General features: G+C 47.3%; 6 protein-coding genes across 6 annotated transcripts; 2 read left to right on the plus strand and 4 right to left on the minus strand.

Moving 5' to 3' along the window:
* Positions 1-153: 153 nt before the first annotated feature.
* Positions 154-3306, minus strand: F4822DRAFT_436211 (uncharacterized protein; the record flags this gene model as incomplete). Its single annotated transcript, XM_051462289.1, has 5 exons — positions 154-682; positions 713-1401; positions 1480-2210; positions 2480-2654; positions 2713-3306. The coding sequence occupies 5 exons, from the start codon at positions 3304-3306 to the stop codon at positions 154-156; spliced, it is 2718 nt and encodes a 905-aa protein (XP_051318127.1).
* A 376-nt stretch (positions 3307-3682) lies between these two features.
* F4822DRAFT_126395 (alpha/beta-hydrolase) lies at positions 3683-4951 on the minus strand. The gene has a single exon (XM_051452643.1). It carries the CDS (start codon positions 4626-4628, stop codon positions 3855-3857), a length of 774 nt encoding a protein of 257 aa, XP_051318128.1. The 5' UTR covers positions 4629-4951; the 3' UTR covers positions 3683-3854.
* On the minus strand, positions 4952-6603 carry F4822DRAFT_126394 (uncharacterized protein). The gene has a single exon (XM_051452642.1). It carries the CDS (start codon positions 6416-6418, stop codon positions 5276-5278), a length of 1143 nt encoding a protein of 380 aa, XP_051318129.1. The 5' UTR covers positions 6419-6603; the 3' UTR covers positions 4952-5275.
* Positions 6604-7279: 676 nt separating this feature from the next.
* F4822DRAFT_390725 (uncharacterized protein) lies at positions 7280-8557 on the plus strand. Its single transcript, XM_051457067.1, has one exon. It carries the CDS (start codon positions 7494-7496, stop codon positions 8478-8480), a length of 987 nt encoding a protein of 328 aa, XP_051318130.1. The 5' UTR covers positions 7280-7493; the 3' UTR covers positions 8481-8557.
* A 966-nt stretch (positions 8558-9523) lies between these two features.
* On the minus strand, positions 9524-11196 carry F4822DRAFT_126467 (HET-domain-containing protein). The gene has a single exon (XM_051452644.1). The coding sequence runs from the start codon at positions 10766-10768 to the stop codon at positions 9569-9571; it is 1200 nt and encodes a 399-aa protein (XP_051318131.1). The 5' UTR covers positions 10769-11196; the 3' UTR covers positions 9524-9568.
* Positions 11197-12087: 891 nt separating this feature from the next.
* On the plus strand, positions 12088-14853 carry F4822DRAFT_441369 (uncharacterized protein; the record flags this gene model as incomplete). Its single annotated transcript, XM_051462857.1, has 3 exons — positions 12088-13146; positions 13201-13908; positions 13968-14853. Exons 1-3 carry the CDS (start codon positions 12473-12475, stop codon positions 14851-14853), a joined length of 2268 nt encoding a protein of 755 aa, XP_051318132.1. The 5' UTR covers positions 12088-12472.
* Positions 14854-14864: the final 11 nt, after the last annotated feature.

The raw sequence follows: 14864 nt of genomic DNA on the forward strand, positions 1-14864 counted from the left end.
AGGACCTCGCGTCTTTATCGCACTTATGAGTACCTAATCTGGGGAATGAAATCGTTCTTCATACATTTCTCAATGTCAATAATACCCGATATTAGTCCTTAGACTACAGATAGGTATCTCATATATCTAGCTTCTCTCATAGTATATTTCCTTCTATTTCTTTGCCTCCATCGCCATAACATAATCTAAGAGTTCAAAGCCCTTCGTAGCCATCCCGCACTTTATATATGCGTTCCCCAAGATCTTCTCTGCTATAAGTCGGCGAGGGTAATCCTCTGGTTGAGTTCTCTTATACACATCTATGACATGCTCTAGCATCTCGACGGCCTTCTCAACCCGGCCATTATTGATATAAATATCAGATAGGTATGTCGCCGTGTATAGTCGCGTCATGTCTTCTTCTGGTAGTGTTGTCTCAGCTATAAGTTCGACGTGGTCTAGTAGCTGAGTCGGTTTCCTAACATATCCGCGGTCAAGGTATGCAACTGCTAGCTCTAACTCTGGGTCGAATCTGGAGACGCTGTCTGGTGGAAATGTTTTCCGCATAGCCACTGTACGTTCCAGAATATTCATTGCTTCCCTAATATGTCCGCGAAATCGATATGCCCGCGCCACAAACTCGACATTGAACAATCGATCATGGCTATCCTCAGGAAACATAGCCCTTTGTATACTCTTAACCCTCTTCAATAAAACCATACCCTTAATGAACCCTCCCTCCATCACGTATGCCCATCCTAACAAAAACCCTAAATATAATAGTTCCCGGCTCTTTTTCGTTCGTCCTATCTGATCTATAGCCACGACGTCCTTTAATATTTCGATCACATTTTTGCTCAGTCCCAGTGACGTATACGTGATTGCCAGTTGAACCTCCACCTCAAGCCGGAAGCTATCATTGTCCAGAAGATGATATTTGTTCCATTTATAACTCTTTTCCATTGCCTTCATAGCTTCTTTACACCTGGATTCTAGGAACAGGCAGACCCCAAGCTTGTAGAATAAGTCAAATCGCTCCTGTAGTAGTTGATCCTTGCTTTCATCAAGGATACGAAACACATGTGGAAAATATCGCTTATATTCTCTTCGCTTCATTTTACGTGAGAATAGTTTTTCGATGTGGCAAAGTGATGTAATAGTGACTTCTTTTTCGCGCCGGGACTGTCGAATCCAAATTCTTGTTGCGATATGTACCAAGTTGTGCATGTCAAATACGTTGTTTTCACCTCGTCGTACTAGAAACGTGTACCCACATAACGTCCCAATAGCATATTCCGTTTCTTCAGACTGTGCGCCGGGGAGGATAGACTGGGGTATAGCCTTTGGCTCGATGCAAGAAAGGAACGCGAGTAGGTCCGCAGCTACCCCATCAGACTTGCGGATCTGTTCGAAAGACAAGATCTAGGTAGATGCAATAGCATTTTGTGAATTCAGATATCGTGTATCGTCACAAAACTCCCGAGTCATCAAACTGATTACATCCTTTTCTGTCCCTCGTAGAAACTCTAGATACTTCTTGACTGGCATTTTGTTCCGATTTAGATATGCAGCAGCCTGTGAAATCGCTAATGGAAGACAAGTTAGCTCATGAAGAAGCTCGGATATTTCGTTCTCGTCTGGGCGAACTCCCCCACGGACTAAGCACCTCTCAAACAAAGATCTTGCCTCTTGCAAATCCATTTCCTGTAGGTTGACCACATCATTCCCGGCGACAGATATGGCAACTTCTGTCGATCGCGTAGTAAACAGGATGATGCCATTCTCGCTTTGGGGTAAGTATTTACACAGGCCACTTAGCTTGCCAGAGGATCCCAAAACTAGCTCGATATCATCTGCGTTATCCAGAATTAGAAGCCACTTCCCAGCTTCATCCGAGCTGAAGTATTGTTGCACTGATTCTTTCAAGTCCTGTTCATTTGGGCCAACCTGTATGTCAAGCCGCTTGGCTACTTCTGCGTAAGCTTGCTCAAACGTCTCGCTGCTGAGGGCAGGCACCCAGAGGATAGAGTGTTCGGAATGCTTGGCTTTCACCCAATATGCAAATCGGAGGGCAACTTGAGTCTTGCCTATACCTCCCAAACCAACAATAGACAGCTTCCGATATTTATCTCGACAGAGGAACATTTCTTCTATTCTGTACAAGATGCCTTCTCGTCCAGTGAATCGTTTGTTCTCGGCGAGAGGGGTGTAATGACAAGGCAGATGACTATCTACCATATCAATGAATTAGTCTTTCAAGCCTGATTGACTCTTCTAGGAGACTCACTAGGAACCCTGCTTCGTTCGTCGTTGGAAGTTGGTCTACCTGACAGTAACCGTAAGCATAGTCCATCAATGGTCAATATTAAGCTTTTGTGAAATATACATATAATTTCTATTACGTGCCTTGGGGTTAAGCCTTATCTTGCAGAGTTAGACTCTGACATGGCCGCCCGTAATGCTCCATGACTGTTAACATAAGATAGAGCACTAGACTTACGTTTCTTAAGTACCTCCTTGTACATGTCCCGAAGATTGGCACGCACAAGTTTGAGGTTATCCAGATCGGTTTGGCTTGTTCCGAATTTACACACACCGATGTGGTCTGCGTCAAGTTTGATGATATTCTCCCGATCGCCAGGTAAACCCAGTCGAGCACTCTCCCTTGGAACGGCCTACAGGTTAGGATACATGTCAGACTAGACTCGAAACCTCATTTATTGTATCACTTACGTCGTCCAACGAACCCCAGAAAGAAAGGATGCTGTAGTCTAATAGACGGTGTCGCCAATGCTCTTGCATGATATCCGAAAACATACTACCGGTTTTCAGTACCTCAATAATGTTGTCGCCCTTCCGGAAACCCAATGCTCCAGCAATCTTAGTAGCTATGCCCCCCAGGCTCACCAACTTCCAATCCCCACCATTATGGGGTGTAGCAAAGAAAGCTAGGCCCCATGTAGCATCTTTAAGAGTCATGTACTTTGGGTTATTATGAGCGTTAATCAAGGCCTGCTTAATCAATAATCCGCCCATGCTATGGCCTAGGAATATGATGGGCCTTGATTCAATCTCCTCCCTTTCAATTCGGACTGCTTCAAGTAACTCGTTCGCTTTGTCGATGAATGTATCTCGATCTTGGCTATAAACTGCCGTAGCATTGTATTGGTATAGGAAGATTCGTGAGTCGGGGAGAGATTGGGGAAGGACATCTCGAAGCCATAGGTGCCCTATTGGACCATAAGGTGTACGCCATGTATCCCAGGCATGTTCGGATGCATTCTTGTTTCGAGGATTCAGACCATGTACAGCGATGATGCTATACATTATTTGTATCAGCATGGTGTTCTTCAACTGAAAACGGTGGATCGTCCTCTTACTCGACTCTCGCAGTATTTTCGCCCTCAGCCGTAGCTGGACCGGGGAATAGTTGTCGTAGTGGCTATCGTCTCGAGTAAGCGGACGCCTGCTCAAAGAGCTTGGATCATACCATCGTATTAAACCCCCTTCCCGTAACGATGTCGAGTCCCTACAACATTATTTACGTGACCGAAAAACCCATCAAGCATGTCGAAACGCGTCGGAACCGGGAGTCTAATGGGCTGTGTTGAATATTGTGGCTTGACCCCGCTCATTTCTTCCCCAATAAGCATCGACACAATCATCCCAGGACGTACAGGTCAGTATTATGACGCCGGTGTTGTCCAGACGATTTTGTCAGCTTTTACCTTAGTTATCAAAATGTAGCCAGTATATTCATATATGCCCCCACAGTCCGCACCATTGGTGACAATCTTCTGTATGATAGGTTGATGTTCTAGACTTCGGCTCTTCTACAGCGGGTGTGAGTCGCTAATTACACACAGGATAACTCTTCAGCCACCCAGCGTCTTGTTAATCGTTTCCACCAAATCCCGCGTAGCCGTAACATTCGGACAATGCCCCGTCGCAATCTCCCAAGTCCTTACCTCCACACCCGCCTTCTCAAGCTCACCAACCATAGCCTTCTGGTAATCAATCGGCACCGTCATATCAGCCGTAGTATAAACATAAGTCACGGGGATCTCGCGCCAAGCCGAGTGTTCAAGCGGCTCATACATAGCCCTCCCATTCCAGCGACTGAGCGTCTTAACATAAGCCTCGGTATCCGCCTCATCGCGGCCGGGCCCCACAACCAAGCCCTTGAAATCCCGGGATAGCGCGGTGCCGTCGTCGGCGAAGTCAAAGGCTATCGGCACTAAGTGCATGTGGCCGAACTCCTCTACTTTATCCATCATACGACTGCCCTCGATGCCGGCGTACGCGGTTACGTATATGAGATGGGAGACCCCGCCTTTGAGACCTTTGGCGGATCGCACTTCGAGACCTAGGCCGTGTAATGCGTTGGTGCCGACTTGCCCTCCGTATGAGTGCATAATGGCCGCGACGTGACATCCGGCTCGCACTAGGCTACTGACGTAATCGCGGATGAGTGTTGTATCTTCCACGAGGCCGGCGTTCGGTGGGCGCACTTGGTTCATTGACGGCATGCGCGGGACGTGCACCTCATAGCCAGATGACTCTAAAGAGGTGACGAGGTCCTCGTAGCTCTCGGGAGTGTGCCAACCGCCATGGATGATGACAATCGTTGGCTTGATAGTGGTTGCCATAGCTGTCAACGTTAATTTTGAATACTTAGATGAACCAATTCAAGATTTGGTTTTATTTCATGAAAGCATGTATAGCGGCGAGGGATCTAATAGTTGTGGATTGCTGCAATTGTGCGTAGTGTTGGTAATCCCATAACTTGAAGGTTAGGTCTCCCTACCACTCAATTCCGCAGTAATTTGCAGCCGGAGTTAGCGGGGTTGTCGTAATAGGTATTTGGGCTTATGGTGGAACCGTTGGTGTCCTTGATGAGAATGATTGGTTCAAGTGCTACATAATTCCTTCCTCACTCAGAGTAAGAAAAGAGTGTGTTTAGATTTCATTGGTTGAAGGATCCCCGTTATGATGGTTCTAAAGAGGCTTGAATGTTTCATGGATGAAGCTGCGTTGAAGGGAAGTTGATGGCGAGTAAGGGCGGAGCGCTTGTATAGTTCAGCTGGTGAATAGGGAATTCGCTGGGTTGATGCCTGTATAGTTTTCATCGAGGCGTCGGACATTGAGAGATCTAACGGGATAAATACAATAAATATTTATATACTCGGTAACCTCGACCGTAAAAAAGCATCCGGTCTCATGGTATTATATATAAGAAATTCGGCTGGCGATATCGAAGGTCACATCCAATAAGAAAAAGACTTGATGGCTCATCTCAGCGAATAGTTCGCCAACTAGACTCTCGCTTCTTCTTCTCTTTCATTGCCTGCTTCTCAGCCTTTGACGCCTCCCACTCATCTAAATTTTGAATCAGAATCCAATCAAGCGACTTAATTCGATTCTTTTCAAGACTATTTTCCTTAAGCTGTTTGCCCTTAAGGTGCTTCTTCCAAGCACGCTTCCTAGAGCTCTTGGCTTTCTTGTCGGCTTCCGAAATTTTACGCCTGACTTCCCAGGCGGCCATCCTCCTAAGCATATTCGTCTGCGGGCTTGGGGCGGGTATATCGTCGAACGACAAATCACACGACCATTGAGAAAGGTACTTGAGGCACCTCTCCTGGGAGCTTAAGTCAAGAGTGTCTTGACTAAGGGGAATCACGAGAGGGTTCTTCTTTTCGAGATTGAACATCTGCATCATCCGCTTGGATTTGATAATTTTAACATGTAGTTTACGTGGATGAAAGTAGTTCTCGTTCATCAACTCAAGGTACTTCTTACAACGTTTATACGTTGTAGCGAACGTGGCGATGACAGCTAAGAGCCCTAAACCGGCTGCGACCCCGTCGGCTCCCTGAAAAGGAATGCAGCCGATGATGAGTGCAGTAATTTCAACAACATGAATTGCAGGATGTGGGCTTATCACGATGTTGAGATTGTCGATGAAAGTTATGAAATCCTCTTGAGTGATGGCATGATTGGCTAGTTCGGGGACCCGCGCTCGTGCGAACGGGATTTGAGGGCCTGGGTTAACACGAGGGATCAAAACCGGCTTTGGCAATGGCGGGAAGACGGTATCGGATGGTATAGGAGGAAAATATGATGCGGCAAGGTTGAGAATACGAGTCTCAGTGGATTCGAGTTCTTGGTCAGGGTGTATGTTGGAATCAGGCTGCCCATTTGATTTTAACGCGAGAGCTTCATCCTCCCTAACAACTGTCGTATACGATGGAGGTCGCGAGAGTGGAGATATGGCATCTTCCGTATATTGGTTGGAGTGGATATTGTAATCTTGATTTGTGCCATTTGGTGAACTTGTTTGTGAGGTTGATGGTGATTGTTCTAATTTCTCGTGGCTGAAATTAGTACTCTTCTTCCTCAGAGCGACCATAATATCACCAAATCCCCTTTTTGATGACATGATCAAATGGACAGAATATACAAGAACTTAACAATAGAGTTGTTAATTATCGCATATAATCATCGTGTACCTTGAGTACCAATTGATTGATCAATTGACTACTTTGTAGCTCAATTGAAAAAAAGTGAAGAATTCATTCGGAAGAAAATGAAGACTCGAAATCTACGGCAATTACCTCTAGTCTTGGCATTCTGAGCTGAAGCTTAGCGTCTCGTGATAATGAAAACTAACCTATTCAGGAAGCCATAATGATTCTCATATTATACGGCGTATTCTCTCAGAACAAGAATATTTGAAGCTGGTGGTTGAATTTGAGATTCAACTCTGGCCATATTGAATGCATCGTGTGTTATGTTGTAAGGAAAAGAATTCAGTTGATGGGAGGAGTGGGTAAGGTAAAACCCACGTACCCGTGGGCGCTAACAAAGGATATAATTATACCTTCTAAATAGAGCTTTGTTAGTACTATATGCGGAATACAGTAAGGTTTGGAAGGCAGGACGCGTTTTAATGTTCCTATTGGATCCACCAGGAATATGTCCGTAATAACATTGTGCATAATGAATTATGTTAGGTCTTGATTCAGAAATAAGAGGGCATAAATCAACATTAAATTCATCCCGCTGAGTCATGTGACATGACGTTAGCCGCCTAGGGGAGGTTGGTTGGTTCTCCGGCAAGCTCGGCCTGTGAGTGTAGATTCTAGAATCCACTTTATCCCTTTTAGGCCTTGTGCTACGCTTTGTGTACGTGACACAGGCTGTTATTACTCCCTCATCCCCACCTGTCAACAGCTGGGAAACGCCAGATAACAACTGACTTAGGTACCTAGATATCCCCGTAACTTATGCCCACTAAGGTCGTCATCAGGTTCCGCAGGGTCCGCAACAACATCCATCGACCTTTCAACAAACTCCGTCAACACGCCACGCACCCCGTCATTCCTTTCTTTACATCTACATATCTTTCTTTTTTCATCAACACCAATCAATTCCTATTTCTCTTCACAACCTGCGCTTCCATGAAGCAATAAATATTTTCATTTTGTCTACTGCGCTATCGCGACATCATCAAAATGCAGTTGACTTCTCTCTTTGCCGCCGCGGGTCTGGCGGCCTTCACTACCAACGCCTTTCTTCTCCCTCCTGACGTCTCCGATGTTGGAGACCACCCTCTTAGCATCCTCCCTGTTCCCGTCCCTGCTCCCGAGACCCTCCCCATCTACGCTGGCACTACTAGCTCGTTGATGGTCAAATGCCCGGGATGCCCCGTCCGTATCCCTCACCACAAAGAAGCCAAGATCGTCCACGATATCCCGAGCCATCTCGAATTGAACTTCCACGTCAAAACTGGCTCCGGTGAAGAGGCCGACAGCTTAACCTTGAACGGTTTCGAAATTTACCCCAACCCTGAATTCACACGAGGTGGCCTCGTCGCCGGTGTGCATGCCGACATTCCGCGCCGACAGATGAAGAAGTTCCCATGGGCTAAGGGACCGATGCCAGTCACTGTCCAGAAACTTGGTTTCGGCATGCAAACGAGCCGCGTTACCGAAGAATCCACCGAACTTATCTCGATTGAACTCGATGTCATTGAAGTTGGTGATGCCTTTGTCGATGGCATTCCCAATGTTCAAGTCAAGCTTTTGAAGACCCCTGAGAACAAATTAATGATTGCCGATGTTAAGGTAGTCGAGTCTGAGGCGAAGCAGAACAACCCGATGGATAAGCAGGAAGAATGCGCTACCATGATCTGCAAGTGGAAGGCAGTCATGATGCAGAAGCTTGCCGCGTTCCGTGCCCACAAGGGCTGCGGTGGTCGCCCCCGCCCTGCTCACGTCGAAAGCAATGAAACAGGACAAAGCGATGAGCAAGTTAAGGACCAAGACAAGCCCCAAGATTTCCAAGGCAAGCCACTTTGGAACCCTTACTGGGACGGTGAGCGCGGTGAGCACCATGGCCACCGCCACAGAAACTGGGGGTTATTGTTCAAGAACATTGGTTCGCACATCCTGCTGCCTGTCGCTATTGGCATCTTGGCCGGTGTCTTTGCCAGCATGTAAGTTTCAACACTGCGATTTCTTTGTTAATTGAATGGTTTACTAATTTTATAATAGCCTCGGTATGCTAGTTGGCACTTTTATCGTCTTCCTCTGGCGAACCGTTACCGGCCGTAGCAGCTCCCGTCGACACCACAGACACGGTCACCATCACAAGGCTTCCCGCGCTGAGGCGGCCGCGCACGATGAAAAGTCCGGTCTCATGACTCACCAAGAACAAGAAGTTGATGCCGCGCCGCCCGCCTATGTTGAGGAGGGTCTAGTTGTCCTCGATGACAAGAAGAACGAGAATGTGGCCTAAACAATGATACCCCCACCATCTACCAACAATTCCTAATCTGAATTCGATACCGGAGTTTTTCGATAAGGACCGATGAACAAGATTGTGGTAGCTAGCTAGCTGGCTTGAGATGATTGCAAAGAGGTGTATGGCGTTGAGATAATGGTTCCGAGACCGTTACTTAGGTACATGAGGACAAGAAAATTCTGGACCTGGAAAATTGGCCAGCTTGGGATCACTCTCCTTTTAACCCCTTCTTTTCCTTTCTGGTTGTAGTGTAACAAGTACTCGGCGGGTAAAATACCCCAACGTTCCTTTGAATTGACAATTGTATCGGGGATTCCATAGTTTATTATGTTCTTACTATCATGCAATGTACCCGTGATCTGCCTCTTCATCTTGACTAATGATACAGCTCCGAAGAATAAACGATTTAGAGTTGCGGTTAACAGACACTACCTATCGCTCGAGACGGAACTTGAAGACTAGTTTAAATCGTACTGATTGCCAGTGGAATATCAGTCACAGTGGTTTAGTGATAGACGCTGCTGTGTTACCCAAATGCAGCCACCTGATCATCAAACATACTCCGGATAACCCCACACGAACGCCCGTAATAATTCAAGTAGCATTGAAAAATAGTGTAGAATATCAAGTTCTCCCCATTTATTTATATTCCTTCGGCCTTGAAATTACATTAGGTATGACCGTACCAAGATAGTTACCACTAACATATAGAACCAGTGATAGTAGCTCGAGATCGCGAACGGGTAGCTAGCTACACTACTAGGTACTTAGGGCACTATGCCTGTCAATACACCGAGGACAAGAAAACATCCCGCAAAGGCGCATCAATTGCCATCTTTCGAGGGAATTTAGCTAATGTTGCAAACTCACGCTTATATACGTGAACACCAACCGGCATTCCCTCGACTCTATCATACTCATGGAGGAAGAAGCCGACGACACGGTCTGGATCATGCAGAAGTTCGCATTCCAGAAAAGCGATGTGTGACTCTCGCATGTCGGGCCTCGCCGTATTCTCCGCAACTCTCAACCTGATGCGCAAATACCCATCATTTGGGAGAGAAAACTCAGACGACCACGCCAATCCACCGTCGTTGCGCCGGAGGGGTATGATATCCCCGCTAAACGAGAAGCGAGATGGATGCTGTGCATATAGGGAGCCTCCCACAATAAGCGCGTCCTCAGATATGTCGTTCGCCGACAGTGGCCATCGACCCCAAGCGAAAAGGGACTGATCATTTGCCAACTTCGCGATCTCACTTTGAAGCCGGAGGAATGCGTTTGTCTCGCCCTCGCCATATAACAGGGGCATATGGATATTAAACAGGCCTATCAAAGAATACGCCAAATCCTCCGGTCGTGTGGTTCGTCTATTCGCCGCCCACGACATGCGCTGGGCGACGCTATACTGACGCTGGCGCTTCAAACCAGAGAAATACGGCTCCTTGAGAACAGAACGATGGATTCCCGTGATCTTCTCGATGGTCGCAGCGTACTCCCACTTAGAGCCTATGCGCACCCAATTCGTGCTATAGAACTCGACGGTCCGGGGCGCAATTAGCTCTTGCAACGTCCAGCCCCGGGTAAACCAGATACTTCTAGCAAAACTAGAGTCCTCATCGACCGGATCGTCTTTATCCGACACGTCGCGCATGTACGCGAAGCATACCTCAGCAGCCTCGTACCAAGCGTACATAGAATTGATAGCTTCGGTTAGCTCGGCACTGCTAGATTTATCGATACAGCACGTATCAATCCATATCCAATCGAGACCACTATCCCGTGCCAACTTGCAACTCCAAAATATCTTAGCATATTTCCTCTTTTTTCTCATACGGGATATGTATGCCGAAAAATGCTTCCGCGGCGCGAAGGCCTCGAAGGGAGGTTCATGGCGGGTCCAAGTATGCGATAAGATCGCGTAAGGGGGTCTGTCCTGGCCAAATGTCCTCAATTCCAGCGTGCTGGTGTTGAGAAGTCGCATTGCTATGTACCCATGATTCTTTGCCGCACGAATTGCCTCGACGCAACAATTGTGGAAATTGATGAGATGATGCTGAATTATGTGACGCGTTCAGCCGCAATCGAGGTACTTCTAGGTATGGAGACTAGCACGATACCACAAGCCGGCGCTAACCCCACACGGCGATGATCGCCATCACCGGTCCGAGCCTAGCCGCCTTTTCAGGCTCCTATGCACGATAAAGGGGCGTTTTGTTCCTTGAATAGGGGTTAAGTTCAATATCTACTATACGGCACACACAAATAGCATCTCTTTTGCTGCAACTGTGCGTACTTCTTCGAATATATCATAATAGGAAAAAAGGAGACAAGAAGAATTAAAAAGGAAAACGTACAACATCGAGGATTCGCTGGTCGTCACCGACCCAACTACTGATTCGACGGTATCCGGCTTATCTAAGGGGGGAGCGGACGGGACCCCGAGTTCTCCAGATCCTATGGTCGTACGTGATAGATTGCTGTGGTGTCTTAATTTATATGTTTGGTCTCCTTGAGTTTACCTAGGGTCCCACAGTATTCTAAGCCCATCTAGTCTAGTTCTTAGATCTAGAGCGCTTTGATCAGAATCCATATTTTAGACTGGAATACTCCGAAGATACATGTTATTATGCTGTTGTCCTAGTTCGGAAACTAACATCTCGTGTAGGCAACGGTCGACATACAACCTACAGTGCGCTAGAACAAGGCAAGGTAGTTTTTCCGGGCGAAATTCGCCGACCTACTCCGTAGCTACTTCGATGAGTCTTCGGCGGTAATGATAGCAAGCTGCTCATGGAGAGTCCGGGCCTGTTCTCGCCTTTTCGTACAGATAAGACTGAATGCTAAACGTGTATGCGGAAAGTGACGAAAAGAACATGCCTTTGTTAAATAACATATTCTCATTCAGAGCGTTTGCCGTACCCCTCTTCCAGTTTGTAGAGGCTTTATTTCTCATTGACAGCTACGAAGTGGTGGTTTTTCGAGTTATGATAGTTGACCTGAAATGTCTCAGAACTAACACAACGAGCATACTTAAGTGATGTTACACAAAACACATTAGGCTGGGGGAAAAGAACCTTATAAATACGTAAATATATCATATTTACCCATTAAATAAGTGATAATAGGCTACAGGTGTTGTCTTTATATGGGACATATATCTACGCAGCGGGAACCACCAAACATCGAAAGAAACACCACGGGCAGTATCTTCAGTTCAAGCTTGGGCGTTATCCAGACTACCAACCCAACCTTAGTAGCTTCTTAAACGAGCTGAGATCCTAAAGTTAAAATGTTGGCAATGGCACGTAGGTATCACGCCGTGGTTAACTCGGGAGGTGGCCGAGGTAGCCCGCGCCGACGAGGTTCTGGACGACGGCATAACTTGGCCCAATTAGGCTGCCCCAAAAAAACCCTAAAGCACACGATGTTAGAAGCCACTTTACTACTTCTTCCAGTAAAAGGTTAATTAGGCCCACGAAAAACACGTCAACAAAAACATTTGTTCGTGGGCTATGAGGAAAGGCAACAACCCAGTGATTCCATACTTTCACTTTCATCATTTTTTCTTCCCACACCTTTCTCGATTCTAACCACTTTTCTTTTCGAGATCTCAATCCCAATTACACTCAATCCTACTTGATTAATTTTAGGGATCCTCTAGTAGTTCTAGAGGAACCATACGACCATGGATACCAGAGATGTATCTGTTGTGGAAGGCTACATCGAACTTCTTGACCGGCTAAAGCAGGATGCCGAGAAAGCAATGCTTCGAAAGGGAGAGATACCCCAAGACCACACTCATCCTTTCTCTCTGGTCTCCAAGTTCATGACAAGGCTAGTTGCTCCGTCTAGAATTCCCACAGGCGAACACATACTTCACACATTGCAAGTGCCTCAGTATTATCATCCTTGTGTCCTCCCTCTAGATCAACTCAAGCCTCTAATGATATCGCAAATGATGCTTGAGACCCATCATCGAGGAACCCAGACCATGGTTCGCCTCCTGACACCGGCCGACCGAGTGACTGCTGTCATGGCTATCGCTGAAGATGAAGAGGGCACCGCAGTTCTACTCCAGCTATACAGCCAACCTGATGAGTCCAAAGTCAGTAAGGATCTTATTCTCCGAGATGGAGACGTCTATATCATCAAGGAAGCATTCCTTAAGGCCAATATCGATGGAACATATTCCCTGCGAATCGATCATGTTAGCGATATCGTATGGTTGGAGGAAACCGACAACCGCATCCCATTGAACTGGCGAAAGAAGATCCTGGATCTCAACGGCAATTCCAACGACTTTCGCGCGCAAGGAAACGAGGCAATCAAGGTACGAGATTGGGCCAAAGCAGAGCGTCTGTAAGCAAATATGTCCGTGTTCATAGACCTAATTAGGTACTAACCAAATCACAGCTACACCGACGCCATTCGTTCTGCTGAGGGCCCTTATGAGAGATTTCTGGCTTATCTGGACCGTTCTTTCTGTAACTTCCAGCTCGAACGTCCGGAGAAGGCACTCGGCGATGCACTTAAGGGGAGTCCTAGCGGAATCCCAAGCGAGAAGTCACTCTTCCGACAGGCCAAGGCCCTTTACGCACTCAGGAAGTTCAAACTCTGCCAAGAGACACTTCTCACCCTCCTCCGTTCCAACCCGAAGAACTCAGGCGCGTGGGCCGAGATCAAGAAAGTCAGACAACGTCTCAACGAGGAAGAAAATGGAGCGTATCAATTCAACGATATGTACACACAATCCGAAGCTACCCTGCCGTTGATCGATTGCGCGACGTACATCGGACCGGTCGCCGTTCGCGATTCACCTAGTCGAGGCAAGGGTCTCTTCACCACCAAGCCTGTCAAAGTTGGCGAGCTTCTATTTTGCGAAAAAGCTTTTGCTTACGCATACGCGGGTGATGACACTCCTGCGGGTCTAGCCAACGTAACCCTGTTGGTGAACATCAACAATGGATATATGACCATTGGTGGACAGTCAGATCTGATTAGGCAGATCATTCAGAAGATTCTCCACAACCCTTCCGAAGCAAAGCAAGTCACCGACTTGCACCACGGCGATTACGACGCCGTTACGACATCCGAGGCAGACGGATCTCCAGTTGTTGATACGTAAGTCATCCTTTAGATATAACTATAAAATTACAGGCAAGCTAACGAGCAAATTATAGGTTCCTGATCACGGAAATCATTCAGCAGAATGCTTTCGGTTGTGGCAGATCGAGCTTGAAGACCAAGATGATCCCCATGACGGGCACTCGTGGTGAGATACTTGGACCATCCGAGACCCACACCACCTGCGGTATCTGGCCCCTAGCATCGCGCATCAACCATTCATGCGTACCCAACTGCCACCGTTCCTTCATCGGCGACATGCAAATCGTCCGAGCAAGCGAGGACATCGAGGCAGACACAGAGTTGCATTTTGCGTACCACATCCCACCTTTCAACGAGAAGTACGAGGTGATTCAGAAGAAGTTTGCACACTGGGATTTCGTCTGCGAGTGTGCGCTTTGCCTTGACAAGAAGTCCACACCTCGAAAGGTTTTGAAGGAGCGCAAGGCTTTGTTCGAGAGCATCGAGCCGCTGTTGAAGCGAGATTCGCCTATGGCTGCTCTGGCGCGAGTAGGGAAGATTCTCGAGAAGATGGAGAAGACGTACATGGCCGGACAGAACGGAGCACCGCCGCAGCGCCATGAGATGGTGGAGCCGAGCTTCGCGTTAGGAGCCTCACTTGCGGATAAGGACATGTTCCCGGCTGGGTTGGACATGCTTCTCAAGGGTCTCGAGGCACTTGGGTTCGTCATCGCCGCTTGTCCCCCGAGAGACCTTGGGGATGGCAAGAAGAAGAGGAAGAAGGGAAAGGCAATCCTGGAGATCAAGCGCTGGGGTTACGCCACTGAACTTAACGTGATAGCTTTCCTGCGCATGATGACAATTTACGAGAAGCTGGCTCCTGAGCTTTGCAATGTCGCCAAGGAGTATGCCAGAATTGCATACTGCATTTGTGCTGGGGAGAGAGACACCGCTGGTACTTGCTTCCCGGAGCTTGCGTAGGTGTGAAGTGA

Source organism: Hypoxylon trugodes, assembly GCF_022578975.1.
Source record: "Hypoxylon trugodes strain CBS 135444 unplaced genomic scaffold F4822scaffold_2, whole genome shotgun sequence".
In the NCBI taxonomy this organism is placed as follows: Eukaryota; Fungi; Ascomycota; class Sordariomycetes; order Xylariales; family Hypoxylaceae; genus Hypoxylon; species Hypoxylon trugodes.